At 41.1% G+C, this 18,075-nt stretch overlaps 1 protein-coding gene across 1 annotated transcript in view; it reads left to right on the forward strand.

Annotated features, from left to right (window-relative positions):
- The window catches only part of GALNT17 (polypeptide N-acetylgalactosaminyltransferase 17), a gene marked incomplete at both ends in the record, with an annotated part of 443,002 nt that overhangs the window by 163,138 nt on the left and 261,789 nt on the right, over positions 1 to 18,075 (forward strand). Inside the window, one exon of the mRNA XM_082671029.1 lies at positions 13,559 to 13,742. Within this exon, the coding sequence (XP_082527155.1) occupies positions 13,559 to 13,742 (184 nt within the window). The remainder of the gene's footprint in view (positions 1 to 13,558; positions 13,743 to 18,075) is intronic.

Below are 18,075 nucleotides of genomic sequence, written 5' to 3' on the forward strand. Positions count from 1 at the left end.
CATTTATATGTGTTAGCATACGGTATTTGTTTTTTACTTTCTGACTTACTTCACTCTGTATGAGTCTCTAGGTCCATCCACCTCACTACAAATAACTCAATTTCGTTTCTTTTTATGGCTGCGTAATATTCCATTGTATACATGTGCCACATCTTCTTTACCCATTCATCTGTCAATGGATAGTTAGGTTGCTTCCATCTCCTGGCTGTTGTAAATAGAGCTGCAATGAACATTACTGTATATGACTCTTTTTAAATTATGGTTTTCTCAGTGTATATGCCCAGTAGTGGGATTGCTGGGTTGTATGGTAGTTCTATTTTTAGTTTCTTGAGGACACTCCATACTGTTCTCCACAGTGGCTGTATTAATTTACATTCCCACCAACAGTGCAAGAGGGTTCCCTTTTCTCCACACCCTCACCTGCATTTATTGTTTTCAGATTTTTTGATGGTGGCCATTCTGACCGGTGTGAGGTGATGATACCTCATTGTAGTTTTGATTTGTATTCCTCTAATGATTAGTGATATTGAGCATCCTTTCATGTGCCTCTTGGCCATCTGTATGTCTTCTTTGGAAAAATGTCTATTTAGGTCTTCTGCCCATTTTGGATTGAGTTGTTTGGTTTTTTTTTGATATTGAGCTGCATGAGCTGCTTGTATATTTTGGAGATTAATCCTTTGTCAGTTGCTTCATTTGTAAATATTTTCTCCCATTCTGAGGGTTATCTTTTAGTCTTGTTTATGGTTTCCTTTTTTGTGCAAATGCTTTTTTTTTTTTCCTTTTTTTTTGCGGTACGCGGGCCTCTCACTGCTGTGGCCTCTCCCGTTGCGGAGCACAGGCTCCGGACGCGCAGGCTCAGCGGCCATGGCTCATGGGCCCAGCCGCTTCGTGGCATGTGGGATCTTCCTGGACCGGGGCACGAACCCGTGTCCCCTGCATTGGCAGGCGGACTCTCAACCACTGTGCCACCAGGGAAGCCCTGTGCAAATGCTTTTAAGTTTCATTAGGTCCCATTTGTTTATTTTTGGTTTTATTTTCATTTCTCTAGGAGATGGGTCAAAAAGGATCTTGCTGTGATTTATGTCATGGAGTGTTCTGCCTATGTTTTCCTCTAAGAGTTTGATAGTGTCTGGCCTTACATTTAGGTCTTTAATCCATTTAGAGTTTATTTTTGTGTATGGTGTCAGGGAGTGTTCTAATTTCATTCTTTTACATGTAGTTGTCCAGTTTTCCCAGCACCACTTATGTAAGAGGCTGTCTTCTCCATTGTATATTTTTGCCTCCTTTATCAAAGATAAGGTGACCATATGTGCGTGGGTTTATCTCTGGGCTTCTTATCCTGTTCCATTGCTCTATATTTCTGTTTTTGTGCCAGTACCATACTGTCTTGATTACTGTAGCTTTGTAGTATAGTCTGAAGTCCAGGAGCCCGATTCCTCCAGCTCCGTTTTTCTTTCTCAAGGCTGCTTTGGCTATTCGGAATCTTTTGTGTTTCCATACAAATTGTGAAATTTTTTGTTCTAGTTCTGTGAAAAATGTCAATGATAGTTTGATAGAGATTGCATTGAATTTGTAGATTGCTTTGGGTAGTATAGTCATTTTCACAATGTTAATTCTTCCAATCCAAGAATATTGTCTATCTCTCCATCTGTTTGTATCATCTTTAATTTCTTTCATCTGTGTCTTATAATTTTCTGCATATAGGTCTTTTGTCTCCTTAGGTAGGTTTATTCCTAGGTATTTTATTCTTTTTGTTGCAATGGTAAATGGGAGTGTTCCCTTAATTTCTCTTTCAGATATATTGTCATCAGTGTGTAGGAATGCAAGAGATTTCTGTGCATTAATTTTTTATCCTGCTACTTTACAAAATTCATTGATTAGCTCTAGTAGTTTTCTGGTAGCATTTTTAGGATATTCTATGTATACTATCATTCATTTGCAAGCAGTAACAGTTTTACTTCTTCTTTTCTAGTTTGGATTCCTTTTATTTCTTTTTCTTCTGTGATTGCTGTGGTTAAAACTTCCAAAACTATGTTGAATAGTAGTGGTGAGAGTGGGCAACCTTGTCTTGTTCATGATCTTAGTGGAAATGCTTTCAGTTTTTCACCATTGAGAACGATGTTGGCTGTGGGTTTGTCATATATGGCCTTTATTATGTTGAGGTAGGTTCCCTCTATGCCCACTTTCTAGAGAGTTTTTATCATAAATGGATGTTGAACTTTGTCAAAAGCTTTTTCTCAATCTATTGAGATGATCATATGGTTTTTCTTCTTCAATTTGTTAATATGGTGTATCACATTGATTGATTCACGTATATTGAAGAATCCTTGCATTCCTGGGACAAACCCCACTTGATCATGGTGTATGATCCTTTTAATGTGCTGTTAGATTCTGTTTGCTAGTATTTTGTTGAGGATTTTTGCATCTGTGTTCATCAGTGATATTGGCTTGTAGTTTTCTTTTTTTGTGGCATCTTTGGTTTTGGTGTCAGGGTGATGGTGGCCTTGTAGAAGGAGTTTGGGAGTGTCCCTCCCTCTGCTATATATTGGAAGAGTTTGAGAAGGATAGGTGTTAGGTCTTCTCTAAATGTTTTGATAGCATTCGCCTGTGAAGCCGTCTGGTCCTGGGCTTTTGTTTGTTGGAAGATATTTAATCACAGTCTCAATTTCAGTGCTTGTGATTGGTCTGTTTATATTTTCTATTTCCTCCTGGTTCAGTCTCAGAAGGTTGTGCTTTTCTAAGAATTTGTCCATTTCTTCATATAGTTGCTTGTAGTAATCTCTCATGATCCTTTGTATTTCTGCATTGTCAATTGTTACTTCTCCTTTTTCATTTCTATTTCTGTTGATTTGAGACTTCTCCCTTTTTTTCTTGACAAGTCGGGCTAATGGTTTATCAATTTTGTTTATCTTCCCAAAGAACCAGCTTTTAGTTTTATTGATCTTTGCTCTTGTTTCCTTCATTTCTTTTCCTTTTATTTCTGATCTTGTCTTTATGATTTCTTTCATTCTGCTAACTTTGGGGTTTTTTTGTTCTTCTTTCTGTGATTGCTTTAGGTGTAAGGCTAGGTTGTTTATTTGAGATGTTTCTTGTTTCTTGAGGTAGGATTGTATTGCTGTAAACTTCCCTCTTAGAACTGCTTTTGCTGCATCCCATAGAATTTGGGTCTTCATGGTTTCATTGTCATTTGTTTCTAGGTATTTTTTGATTTTCTCTTTTTTTTTAAATTAAATTTAATTTATTTTTTTACACAGCAGGTTCTTATTAGTTATCCATTTTACACATATTAGTGTATATATGTCAATCACAATCTCCCAGTTTATCACACCACCACCACCACCACCACCACCACCACCCCCACCCCCACCAGATTTCCTCAGTGATCTCTTGGTTATTTAGTAGTGTATTGTTTAGCCTCCATGTGTTTGTATTTTTTACACATTTTTTTCCTGTAATTTATATCTAGTCTTATAGAGTTGTGGTCGGAAAAAATACTTGATACGATTTCCATTTTCTTAAATTTACCAAGTCTTGATTTGTGACCCAAGATATGATCTATCCTGGAGAATGTTTCATGAGCACTTGAGAAGAAAGTGTAATCTGCTGTTTTGAATGGAATGTCCTGTAAATATCAATTAAGCCCATCTTGTTTAATGTATCATTTAAAGCTTGTATTTCCATATTTATTTTCATTTTAGATTATCTGTCCATTGGTGAAAGTGGGGTGTTAAAGTCCCCTACTGTGATTGTGTTACTATTGAGATCCCCTTTTATGGCTGTTAGCATTTGCCTTATGTATTGAGGTGCTCCTATGCTGGGCGTATAAATATTTACAATTGTTATATCTTCTTCTTGGATTTATCCCCTGATCATTATTTAGTGTCCTTCATTGTCTCTTGTAATAGTCTTTATTTTAAATTCTATTTTGTCTGATATGAGAGTTGCTACTCCAGGTTTCTTTTGATTTCCATTTGCTTGGAATATCTTTTTCCATCCCATCACTTTCAGTCTGTATGTGTCCCTAGGTCTGAAGTGGGTCTCTGGTAGACAGCATATATACGGGTCTTATTTTTGCATCCATTCAGCCAGTCTGTGTCTTTTGGTTGGAGCATTTTATCCATTTACATTTAAGGTACTTATTGATATATATGTTCCTATTACTATTTTCTTAATTCCTTTGGGTTTGTTATTGTAAGGCTTTTCCTTCTCTTGTGTTTCCTGCCTAGAGAAGTTCCTTTAGCATTTGTTGTAGAGCTGGTTTGGTGGTGCTGAATTCTCTTAGCTTTTGCTTGTCTGTAAAGGTTTTAATTTCTCTGTTGAATCTGAATGAGATCCTTGCTGGGTAGAGAAATCTTGATTGTAGGTTTTTCCCTTTCATCACTTTAAATATGTCCTGCCCCTCACTTCTGGCTTGCAGAGTTTCTGCTGAAAGATCAGCTATTAACCTTATGGAGATTCCCTTTTATGTTAATTGTTGCTTTTCCCTTGCTGTTTTTAATATTTTTTGTTTGCATTTAAGTTTTGATAGTTTGATGAATATGTCTTGGCATGTTTCTCCTTGGATTTACCCTGTATAGGACTCTTTGTGCTTCCTGGACTTGATTAACTATTTCCTTTCCCATATTAGGGAAGTCTTCAACTGTAATCCCTTCAAATATTTTCTCAGTCCCTTTTTCTTTCTCTTCTACATCTGGGACCCTTATAATTCGAATGTTGGTGTGTTTAATGTTGTCCCAGAGGTCTCTGAGACTGTCCACAATTCTTTTCATTCTTTTTTCTTTTTTCTGCTCTGCAGTAGTTATTTCCACTATTTTATCTTCCAGGTCACTTATCCGTTCTTCTGCCTCAGTTATTCTGCTACTGTTTCCTTCTAGAGAATTTTTAATTTCATTTATTGTGTTGTTCATCGTTGTTTGTTTGCTCTTTAGCTCTTCTAGGTCCTTGTTAAACGTTTCTTGTATTTTCTCCATTTCCAAGATTTTGGATCATCTTTACTGTCATTATTCTGAATTCTTTTTCAGGTAGACTGCCTATTTCCTCTTCATTTCTTTGGTCTGGTGGGTTTTTACCTCACTCCTTTATCTGCTGTGTGTTTCTCTGTCTTCTCATTTTGCTTATCTTACTGTGTTTGAGGTCTCCTTTTGGCAGGCTGCAGGTTCCTAGTTCCCGTTGTTTTTGGTGTCTGCCCCCAGTGGCTAAGGTTGGTTCAGTGGGTTGTGTAGGCTTCCTGGTGGAGGGTACTAGTGCCTGTGTTCTGGTGAATGAGGCTGGATCTTGTCTTTCTGGTGGGCAGGACCACGTCCGGTGGTGTGTTTTGGGGTGTCTTTGACCTTATTATGATTTTAGGCAGCTTCTCTGCTAATGGGTGGGGTTGTGTTCCTGTCTTGCTAGTTGTTTGGCATAGGGTGTCCAGTACTGTAGCTTGCTGGTCGTTGAGTGGAGCTGGGTCTTAGCATTGAGTTGGAGATCTCTGGGAGAGCTTTCACCGTTTGATATTACGTGAGGCCAGGAGGTGTCTGGTGGACCAGTGTCCTGATCTCGGCTTTCCTACCTCGGAGGCTCAGGCCTGACACCCGGCCAGAGCACCAAGACCCTGTCACCCACACGACTCAGAAGAAAATGGAGAAAAAAAAAGAACGAACAAAAGAAAAATAAATAAAATAATAAAGTTATTAAAATAGAAAAAACTTATTAAAAATAAAAAAATAGAAAAGTAATTTAAAAAAAGAGAGAAAGAAAGAAGAGAGCAACCAAATCAAAAACAAATCCACAAATGATAACAAGCACTAAAAACTATACTTAAAAAAACCCCCAAAAACCCCAGATAGAAACCTAGGACAAATGGCAAAAGCAAAGCTATACAGACAAAATCACACTAAGAAGCATACACATACACACTCACAAAAAGAGAAAAAGGAAAAAAAAAGTATATATATAAAAGGAAGAGAGCAACCAAATCAATAAACAAATCTACCAGTGATAGTAATCTCTAAATACTAAACTAAGATAAACATAAAACCAGAAACCAGTCAGTCGCATACAGCCAACCCCCAGTCTACTGTGGCTCCCAAAGTCCACCGCCTCAATTTTGGGTTGATTCGTTGTCTATTCAGGTGTTCCACAGATGCAGGTACATCAAGTTGATTGTGGAGATTTAATCTGCTGCTCCTGAGGCTGCTGGGAGAGATTTCCCTTTCTCTTCTTTGTTCGCACAGTTCCCGGGACTCAGCTTTGGATTTGGCCCCGCCTCTGCGTGTAGGTCGCCGGAGGGCATCTGTTCTTCGGACAGGATGGGGTTAAAGGAGCCGCTGATTCGGGGGCTCTGGCTCACTCAGGCAGGGGGAGGGAGGGGTATGGATGCCGGGCGAGCCCGCGGCGGCAGAGGCCAGCATGACGTTGTACTAGCCTGAGGCGCGCCGTGCATTCTGCCGGGGAAGTTGTCCCTGGATCACGGGACCCTGGCAGTGGCGGGCAGCACAGGCTCCCGGGGGGTGTGGTTAGTGACTTGTGCTTGCACACAGGTTTCTTGGTGGCTGCAGTAGCAGCCCTAGCATCTCATGCCCATCTCTGGTGTCCACGCTGATAGCTGCGGCTCGCGCCCGTCTCTGTAGCTCGTTTAGGCTCTGAATCTCCTCTCCTTGCGCACCCTGAAACAATGGTCTCTTGCCTCTTCGGTAGTTCCAGACCTTTTCCCGGACTCCCTCCTGGCTAGCTGTGGCGCAGTAGCCCCTTCAGGCTGTGTTCATGCAGCTGACCCCAGTCCTCTCCCTGGGATCTGACCTCTGAAGCCTGAGCCTCAGCTCCCAGCCCCAACCCGTCCCGCCGGGTGAGCACACAAGCCTCTCGGCCTGGTGAGTGCCGGTCGGCACCGATCCTCTGTGTGGGAATCTTTCCGCTTTGCCCTCTGCACCCCTATTGCTGCACTCTCCTCTTTGGCTCCTAAGCTTCCCTGCCCTGCCACCCTCGTCTCCACCAGTGAAGGGGCTTCCTAGTGTGTGGAAACTTTTCCTCCTTCACAGCTCCCTCCCAGAGGTGCAGGTCCTGTCCCTATTCTTTTTTCTCTGTTTTTCCTTTTTTTGTTTTTGTTTTTTGTGGTACGCGGGCCTCTCACTGCTGTGGCCTCTCCCATTGCAGAGCACAGGCTCCGGACGCACAGGCTCAGTGGCCACGGCTCACTGGCCCAGCCGCTCCGTGGCATGTGGGATCTTCCCGGACCGGGGCACGAACCCATGTCCCCTGCATCGGCAGGCGGACTCTCAACCACTGCGCCACCAGGGAAGACCTGTTTTTCCTTTTTTCTTTTGCCCTACCCAGGTACGTGGGGAGTTTTTTGCCTTTTGGGAAGTCTGAGGTCTTCTTCCATCATTCAGTAGGTGTTCTGTAGGAGTTGTTCCACGTGTAGATGTAGTTTTGATGTATTTGTGGGGAGGAAGGTGATCTCCACATCCTACTTGTCCGCCATCTTGAAGGTGCCCCTCAATTCTGTGCATTTTTGATGCTTGCTCTTTACGTGAAGTCTATGAGATTTATCTGTTTATCTGTAAGTCGTTCATTCTCGTTGCTGTATAGTATTCCTTTTTAATGAGTGTATTACCATTTATTTACCATTCTTCATTGTGTTTTGAACACTGGATTCTTCCTTCCTACAAAATTTCCTGGGCGGAGTATTTGTGTGTTTGTTCGGAGCTGGGTGGAATGTCTTATTCTGTCTCCATTACTTTTGGATGGTGAAATAATTAACCCTTCTAAGCCTCCATTTTTTTCATCTCTAAAGTGATCATGGTAATATCTACCCTGCCTGCCTAAGAGAAAAATGGATACAAAAGCATTTAAAAATTTTAAAGCCTAAACAACAGTCAACAGTGGGTGGGGAGAGAGTGGTCAAGTGGATTTATGAAGACAGCAGAAAGTTTAAGCACTTGGTTGGTATTGAGATGTTTCTCCATCCTTTTAAGCCTTCCTTGAAGTCTTGAGCTTCAAAGGAAGCTTCAGTGAGAGAACATGCGTGCAGAGTACAGAAGTAGTAAGTCCTAAAAGTATGCAACTCCTCCTGTAGATATGGTGGAAGCATAAGAGGGCGTGTGGTCAGAGAACACTTCCTGAGCATTGTCTCTTTGTTCTTGCTACTCAACATCTTGGCCCTCCCACTCCTTACAATGGCTACGTTCCCCTCCAAACTGATAGCTGCCAGGGTTCATGTTTTGGGCCTCCTCTACCTTCTGAACTTCCATGCCCACGTGTTTCAGCTCCCCACTGGGCATATGATCCTATCTGAATGTCCCATGAATGCTCCATATACCACATGTAGAGAGCAGAATGCATCTTCTCGTACTTTCTTCTGTGTGCCCTGTTTTGTGAGTGATATTGCCACTCAGTCCTCTCGCTGGAAACCCCAAGCTCACTCACTTATTCCTTCTCTCTCACCCTAACTCGTGTCTGTCTCCTGCCTTGTGATGATATCTCTTAAATGTTTCTCAAATCACTCCTCTCTTTTTGATCACCACCCCTCATACCTTAACATGATGCCCCTTCTATCCTGGTCTGGGCTACTGCAGCAGCTCCAGAACTAGTCTCCTTATCTGTCACAGAGACCAGGTTTTATCCTCCCTTGTATCTCTAACTATATCCAGAACTCAGGTCTCATCTTCCTTTAACAGCTGCAGAACCTTAACAAAGTTACCACGTTCTCAGATTCAGTGTCCTTATTTGTCAAACAGAGATCATTATCATACCTTCCTCATGAGGTTTTCAAAAGATTAGATGAAACAGTGATAGAATATATGTCAAGCACTTAGCAGGGTGCTTCCCAGCACGCAACAGATGCTCAATAAATGGTAGTTGGCCTTACTGTTAGTGCCTGGGGTCTGTCCTTGTGCTGTCTACCTTCTAGGTAAAAATTGTAAATTGTGCCTCAGATCCTGTTACTTTCCTTCTCCATGCTTTAGGTACCTTGTCACGTACAGATAAAATCTAACCTCAAGGGAACCAAGGCTGCATAATGAATCTCGTGGGCCCTAAGCACTTTGGCCTTCACAGAAAAACAATAAAACAAGAATTTAAAAAAGAGTATTAAAAATCTTATTTGATAACTGTGTCTTTCTGATTTTAAAAGAAATTTAAACATCTTCCTGAACCCTTAAAAATATTGGGGGACCTAGGCACTGTGTTTACTGTGATGAATAGATAAGTCCTCCCTGAAGGGACCATGTACCTTCTCTCTATCTCTTTTTATCCCCAGTCTTGCTGAGGTTATTTCCTCCCACCCATCTTTTTTTCTTTTAGTTTCTCTCTCTCTCTTTCCTCCCTCCCTCCCTCCCTTCGTTCCTTCGTTTCTTCCTTCCTTCCTCTTTCTCCATCCTTCCCTGTTACTCCTTTCTTACTTGATGTCTTTCTTTTGTTTCATTAGTTTTTGTTCTTTTGTTTATTATTGCTTTCTTTGGGCTTCCTCTCTTTTTTTTTCTAATTCCTTGGGTTATATGCTTACCTTATTAATTATCAGTTCTTCCTTTTCCCCCCTTAATATACACATTTATATAGTTACTTCCAAGTATTGCATTAGCACGATCCTACAAGCTTTGAGATGTACTGTTTCATGTTCTGTTAGTTTCATGTAACTTCTAATGGCAATATGATTAATTGTTTGACCCATATTTGTTTTAGAAGTCTTTTAAAACTGCCCAAATGTGTGAATCCTTTGTGGTCTTTTATTGTTGGCTTCTGTTTTTTATTGCTTTATGTTCAAAGATGATCTGTAAGCTAGGCTGAGACTTTTTTGTGGCCTGTCAATTGTTTAAATGTTCCATATACTCTTGTAGAGAATGTACGATTATTAGAAAGTCAGGTACAATGTCCATTAGATCAAACATCTTAATTTTGTTGTTCAGTTCTACCGTATCTTTGCTCAATTTTTGTCCTTATCTGTTCAGTACTGAGAGATGTGTTAATATTTCCCACTATGATTGTGGATTTGTTCATTTCTTCTTGTAATGTGGTCCATCTTTGCTTTATGTGATTTGAAGCTATGTTGTTAGGTGCTTGGTAGTTTGTCATTCCTAAGAGCTTCTGGTGGATTTTTACTTTTATCATTATGTAACGACCTTCTTCATCCCCATAAGGCTGTTTGCCCTAAAGTCTGTTTTTATCTGATGTTTATAGAGTGATTCCAGCTTTCTTTTGGTTAGTATTGTCATGGTCTATATTTTCTTTATCCAATTCCACTCTGTTTTTTAAATATTGATTGTATTCATTTTGTGTAGTTACTATAACCAATTACCATAATCTTGATAGCTTCAAACAACAGAAATTTTTTCTCTCGCAGTTTGAGGCTAGAATTCTGAAATCAAGATGTTGGCCGGGCCATGCTTTCCCTGAAGGGTCTAGGAAGTAATCCTCCCTTTCCTTTTCCTAGCTTCTGGGAGTTGTTAGCAATCCTGGGCATTGGTTGGCTGGCAGCTGTATCCTTCAATATCTGTTGTCAAATGACCTTCTTCCCTCCGTGTATCTGTGTTTCTGTCTCTAAATTTTTCTCATATGAGTACACCAGTTATATTAATTTGATGACATATGCAAAACCCCTATTTCCAAATAAGGTCATACTCATAGGTTCAGAGTAGACGGGGGGCCACTGATCAACTCAGTACCTTCATAATTAGAAATTATGAAACATTTAAGGCGTACAAAAGGTCTCGTATTCTGTGCACGTTTGAGCTCCAAAACGCCAGCCTTTAGTTAATGAGCAATGCATCCTTCACCCCATCCCAGCAGATAGTCTCAGCTCTGATTATAACTTACCTCTGGGTGTTTCCTTTAACTTATTGCAAGCTCAGCTATGCATTTACAGTATTAAAAAAGTTTTCATTCAGAATTTCTAGGTAGTTTATTGGAAAGTTTTCCTGTTGTTTTAGCCTTCCATCTTGCTGGAAATAGAATTGTCTATCATAAGTGGGTTTTTAAAAATAGCTTTATTGAGATTTTTTTCACATGATATCATTCATCCACTGAACGTGTACAATTTAGTGGCTTTTAGTATATTCACAAAGTTGTGCAAACATCACCACACTCTATTTCCGGAACATTTCCATCGCCCAAAAAAGACACTCGATACACGTTAGCAGTCACTCCCCATTCCCTCCCCAAATACCCACCACCCTAAGCAGATACAGTTCTACTTTCTATCTCTATAGATGTGCCTATTCTGTGCATTTCAGGTAAACAGAACCATACAGTATGTGGTCTTTCCTGTCCAGCATTATTTCTTCGGCATGTTTTCAAGGTTCACTCATGTTGTATATATCACTACGGACAGTCTCTGACTTACAGTGGTTCGATTTATGATTTTCTTGACTTTATGATGGTACAAAAGTGATAAGCATTCAGTAGAAACCATACTTTGAATTTTGATCTTTTCCTGAGCCAGCAATATGCAGTACGGTGCTGTCTTCTGATGCTGGGCAGTGGCAGCGAGCCACGGCGCCCAGTCAGTCACGTAACATGAAGGTAAACCGCCAACACATTTGCAACCATTTTGTACCCATGCAACCATTCTGTTTTACACTTTCAGTACAGTATTCAGTAAATTCCATGAGATATTCAACACTCTTTATTACAAAACATGCTTTGTGTTAGAACGAGTTTGCCCAACTGTAGGTAAGTGTTCTGAGCACGTTTAAGGGAAGCTAGGCTAAGCTGTGATGTTTGGTAGGTTAGATGTTTTAAATGCATTTTCAACTTACGATATTTTCAACTTATGATGGGTTTATCGGGATGTAACTCTTTTGTAAGTTGAGGAAGATCTGTACTTTTTAAAAAAGATCGTTTTTTTATTGCCAGATAATATCCCATTGCGTGGATGTACCGCATTTTGTTTTATTCACTTATCAGTTGATAGACACAGCTAATATGAATAATGCTTCTATGAACATTTGTGTACAAGTTTTCAAGTGGGCATATCTTTTCATTTCTCTAGGGTAAAAAATGGAACTGCTGGATCATATGGTAAAACTACGCTTAGCATTTTGAAGAACTGCCAAAGTACTTTCCAAGGTAGCCGCACCATTGTGCGTTCCCACTAGTAATGTCCTATCGGGAGTGATTTTAAAATCCAACACAGGTGTCTGTACTTGACCTGGGACGAGTCCTTACAGATTCTGGAGCACAGTGAAGGTGATGTTATTGGAATGGTTGGTGCACGGTGATGTGGCACGAGAGATTAAAGGCCAGGAAGCAGGTCACCTCCTGTGACCAGGAAGTGTTGGAGTGATCCAGTTCTCAGTTGATGGTTCCTCTGTTGGGCTGGTGGAGGGCAGAAAAGATGTCAGGGTTCCCGAAAAACACCATGGACGGTGGAAATGATTCTCAGGTAGCAAAATGATGTTCACTTGAGACCAATCCTGAGATGCTTGCTGAACCTTTCCTTTTTGATTTTATATCACAGAAAATAAATGTTTATTTTCAGAGAAGCAGGAAACGGATTACAGGTGTTGCCATTATGGGGTGGAGGAGCATCCTGTGACTGGAGCAGATTTACTGGCCTTTGACTTACTTGAGGATGCCTTCCTGGGAGCTTGTGGTCCTCCTAGGCTTTGTGGTCTGCCCTCCAGGAAAGCTGAGGATGCTTTTTACATCTCTGGTCCATGGTCTTCCTGCCCGTGGAAGGAAGTGGGGTGTGTGTGTGCACATGCCTGACGGTGAACAGGGTAGCTTGGGCATTTGAAATAGCAAAAGAGAATGAGAGCCCTTAACAGCAAGAGTTTTCAAGCCGAGAAGTAAAACCTCCCATAACTGTAGGATTTCAAAATTGCCCATCAAGCTGTTTATCGTTTAATGGAACAATAGGTATAAAGCTACCACCATCCTGGGAACGTGCAGTTGCTCAATGAGGCTTGTCACCGAGGCCTTCTACTCTTCTGGGCACGGTTATCACCCTTATGGGTTTTTCTTCTCTGTGATTTATTCTCAAACATTTTGTATTTCCTTTTTGCCATTTAAATGAGATTTAAATAAAACCATTAGGTATAGAACGGTGGGAGATGGTTACACACTTTAAACTCATGATAAAATCAATCTGTATATTATTCTCTGTTCAAATGAAGCAAAAACACCTGCAGTCTGGAAGTTCCTTATTGCTGCCTTTTCTGTGTTGTACTGCGCACCTCCTGGAATATCTAGCCTTGTGGTAATTGATCATGAAGAAAGGAAATCAGGCAGGGATGACAGCCCGAGTTCTGTCCCATTTTGTGTGTCTTTCTTGGTCCACATGTCCCCTGCTTTTGGCAGTCTCTCCCTTTTATAGACCGCCCCAGCCATCCACCCCATTTCCCAAAAGGAGGGAGAGGCTCTTCATGGGTGACCAGCCTTCACCCCACACCTCACAGTTGCTCTGACCTTCCTCTCAATTGAAATGTGTTCAGGACATATTCTGATATCAGTAAATTGAGAACATAATTTTTTCTGTGACAGGTAATGTTAAAATTTCCACTGAAGCTATATCTGAGCCTGAGTGGCATATCCTGGTATGGTGATTTTCAAATAATTCTTTTTCTCCCCCTCCTTTTTCTAGGTTTATCTAAATCCCTTGGGCTCATTGAAGGTTATGGTGGGCGGGGCAAAGGGGGCCTTCCTGCTACCCTTTCCCCGGCTGAAGAAGAGAAAGCCAAGGGACCCCATGAGAAGTATGGCTACAATTCCTACCTCAGTGAAAAAATTTCACTGGATCGTTCCATTCCGGATTATCGTCCCACCAAGTAAGTTCTGATTCAGTCATTCAGAGGCGCTTGCTTTATCAGATGGCTGGGCGTAGACCCATGTCTGTGACATTTTCTTGTGTTACTTGTAACTAGTGGAGGGGCTTTTATCTCGTCTCCTCCATAATCAATAAATAGTACTACTGATTATGAAAATAAATAGAGCTAAATAAGAATTTTTAATTTTTATAAAATAATACAGAAGCATAGAGAAAGGTCCGTGATACAAAAAATTTTTAAGTAAAAATTAAAAAATCAACATGATCTCATTACCTAGAGGTGGTGACTAGTAAAATACTAGTATTTTGTCTTTGAGTCTATTTTCTATACAGATTATGAGCATATGGTGTGTTTCATTTATCCTCTTTTTCATTTATTATTTCATGAGCATTTTCTGATGTTATTAGTTATGATCATTATTTTCATTGTTAGAAATCTAGATTATTTCCAAATTTTCATTATTAGAAATATGAAATATTTATAATATTATAAATATTTATAATTTTTATAAAATAAATTTTCATTTTTATAAATAACACTTGGATGGATATCTCCCCACTCAAATCTTTATGTATATTGATTTGATATTTACTTTCTTAATCCACACTTCTAAAGGTGTAATCCTTAGATCACATTGTAGGAGTACTTTTGGAGGCCCTAGATACATATAGCGCTATTTTCCTCCGGAAAGTTTATAGAAGTTTCTGCTCCTATTGGAACTTTACTAGACCCTTCCCAAACTGGGTACTAGCATTTAAATAATGCTTTTCCCAGCTGGTAGGTGAAAGAGTACATCCTGTGATTGTTTCAACTTGCAATTTTTGTTTGAGATTCTTACCTTTGAAACAGTTTGTTTGTGTCTTGGTTGGTTTATGAGAGGTCTTTGTTCTGTGCTCTCAGATTTAAGAATTGTTGTTTTCTCTTTGTGAAAGAAGAGAGATTGGTGGGAAAATCAAGATGCTGGGGGAAAATATCCTATTTTCTAGGCAGTAGTCCTCCTTGGCTTTTCAAACAGATGCTTCATCTTCTGTTAGATTTGTGGTGTCTCTCTTTCTTTCATTTGCAGTGTGCCCTTGCTTAGAGTAGATTATTTCTTTTTCAAATGGATTTTGTACAAATCAGTTAAGTATCCTGGTTACTGAGAAAAATAGATTCAAGATAAGGAAAATTACCTTAAATGAATTTAAAATTGCAGCATTAGCTGAGAAAACTGTTAAATCTCTCTCTCTGCCTAATAAGCATATATTCATTTTGAATCACTAGGAAAACATACATCACCCCTGTTGGAAGCTATTTTGTGTTCCTGGACTTTTGCTCTCAAAAACATCTGGCTGTTTTCATTTCCTGGTGCTCTCTGATTAGCCTTTCTTATTTGGATGTTGGCAAATAAACAGAGCTGTTATTTTTGTAGTCCTGTGAGAATGAAGATGCTTCCAACGTGGAGCTTAGTGGAAATGGGTCAGTTGAACAATATCAGTGAGCACATGTTATGTACCAGATGGTTTTCCCCACACTAGAGGCAGAACATCGGCTAAGGTAGTCCTTCCCTACATACTCTTGTCTGGGGAGGGAGACAGATGTGCAAGCAGGTCAATCCAGCACATTGTGGTCTATGTGGGTATGTCAGGCCAGAGACATACACAGTATGTACAGGGAGGATCTGGGAAGGTTTCCTGCATGAGATGATGCAGTAGCTTAATCTTGAAGGCCCATTAAGGGTTAGAAAATTAAAGAGAGGAGACACATATAGACAAGTAGGAAGGGGAATAGCAAGATCAGAGCTGGGGATGCAGATGAAAACATGGCACGCCCAGGGAGGGATACAGAGCTCTGTGGTGCTCTATAGTGTAGCATGGTGGCTTGAATAGACCAGGGGTCCCCAACCCCCAGGCCGCGGACCAGTACTGGTCCGTGGCCTGTTAGGAACCGTGCCGCACAGCAGGAGGTGAGCGGTGGACGAGTGAGTGAAGCTTCATCTGCCGCTCCCCGTCGCTCACGTTACCGCCTGGACCATCCCCTTCCCCCCCCAACCCCGCGCCCATGGAAAAATTGTCTTCCAGGAAACCGGTCCCTGGTGCCAAAATGTTTGGGGACTGCTGGAATACACCACTTAGATTTCGTCCCTCCGGAAACTTTACTAAGATGATAGTAAAGGACTACAGAGGATGACAGCCTATAAGGGACAAAAACAGGTTAGGCTCCCACAGCAGGGAAGAAACACCCACAAAGTTTTGGAAGATGGAAAGAGGATGGATGAATGGTAACTGACATAGCAAACTGGATGAGGCTGAGACCCAACCTTCTACATATGATGGGAAGTGGTGGGAAGGGCAGAAGAATATAGCCTAGCCACACCTCAGAACCCCAGAGACTCAGGAATTGGAGGTTCTGGGTACCTCTGATGGCTGGGAGGTAGATTTGAATAGAAGGATTATAGCTGTGTCCCCAGATCCTTTCTTCAACTTTACAGAGCCAGACGCTGCCCTTCCCTACCTGGTGGAACATGGGAGGTTTATTCCCTGGAGAAGGTGAACTCTGGGCTTTAGTTCATAAGATGACAGAAGATAGGGCTGTGTACTAAGTGGGGACACCCTTGGCCTCATTACCTCTGCAAGCTTTCACACTCCTGTAGTCCAGATTTGGAAGAATCCACTCTAAGGAAGCCATTCAACCTCAGAGAAATGCCAATGGATCTGATAGGTCCCCGCATCCCCGAAATGTCTGGGTTCTACTCATTAAACATTCGTAAGGCTCTTCCATCTACGCAGAGCAGTCTTACTCTAAAATAAGAAAGGAGAACCAGAATTCCTAGACATTTCAGGAGAATCTCTATTATAAAGGGCCTTAGCAACCAGAAGAAGAACAACAGAAAAGGCATTTGGAGGAAACAGACACACTTTAAAACTATAATTAATGTCTTAGTTCATGGAATGTTTTGTTTTATTCACAAAATAAGAATCAAGTGCTATGTTAAAGTGATAATCAGAGAATGAACAAGAGGTCTTGGAAGTTAAGAATAAGATAGAAATAAATAGTTCAATGAAAGTTTAGATAAATAAATTATTGTGGTGATCACTTCAAAATATATACAAATATCGAATCATTATGTTATATACCTGAAACTAATACCAGGTTATATAGCCACCGTGCTGTACAATACATCTTCATGACTTATTTTATAACCGGAGTTTGTACCTGTTGACTCACTTCATCCATCCCCACCCCCTCCTCACCTCTGGCAACTGTGATCTGTTCTGTCAATGAACTTGGGTTTGTTTTTTAAGAGTGTGTATAAGTGAGATCTTACAGTATTTGTTTCTCTGACTTCCTTCACTTAGCATAATGCCCCCAAAGTCTATTCATGTCATTGCAATTGGCAAGATTTCACTCTTTTTGTGGCTGACTCATATCTGTATGTACCACATTCTCTTTATCCATTCATCCATTTGTGTACACGTAGTTTGTTTCCATATTGTGCCTATTGTAAATAATGCTGCAGTAAACATGGGGAGGGTGAATATATCTTTGTGAATTAGTGTTTTTTTTTTGTTTTTTTTTTGCGGTACGCGGGCCTCTCACCGTTGCGGAGCACAGGCTCTGGACGCGCAGGCTCAGCGGCCATGGCTCACAGGCCCAGCCACTCTGCAGCATGTGGGATCTTCCCGGACCGGGGCACAAACCCGTGTCCCCTGCATCGGCAGGCGGACTCTCAACCACTGCGCCACCAGAGAAGCCCTGTTTTTTATATAAATACCCAGAAGTGGAATTGCTAGATCATATGGTAGTTCTATTTTTAATTTTTTGAGAAACCTCCACATTGATTTCCATAGTGGCTGCACCAATTTACATATCTAGCAACAGTGCAACAGGCTCCCTTTTCTCCACATCCTCGCCAACACTTGTTTTTCTAGTCTTTGTTAATAGCCATTCTAACAGGTGTGAGGTGATATCTCTCTCTTTTTTTTTTTTTTTGGCTGTATTGGGTCTTCGTTGCTGCGCGCGGGCTTTCTCTAGTTGCAGCGAGCAGGGGCTACTCTTCGTTGCGGTGCGCGGGCTCCTCATTGCGGTGGCTTCTCTTGTTGTGGAGTGCACGGGCTCAGTAGTTGCGGCTCACGGGCTGTAGAGCGCAGGCTCAGTAGTTGTAGCACACGGGCTCAGTTGCTCCACAGCGTGTGGGATCTTCCCGGAGCAGGACTCGAACCCGTGTGCCCTGCATGGGCGGGCGGATTCTTAACCACTGCGCCACCAGGGAAGTCCCTCTCATTGTTTTTTATTTACATTTGCCTGATGATTAGTGATGTTGAGCATCTTTTCATGTACCTGTTGCCCATCT

This window comes from Grampus griseus (assembly GCF_964374135.1).
Source record: "Grampus griseus genome assembly, chromosome: 14".
NCBI classification, from domain to species: Eukaryota; Metazoa; Chordata; class Mammalia; order Artiodactyla; family Delphinidae; genus Grampus; species Grampus griseus.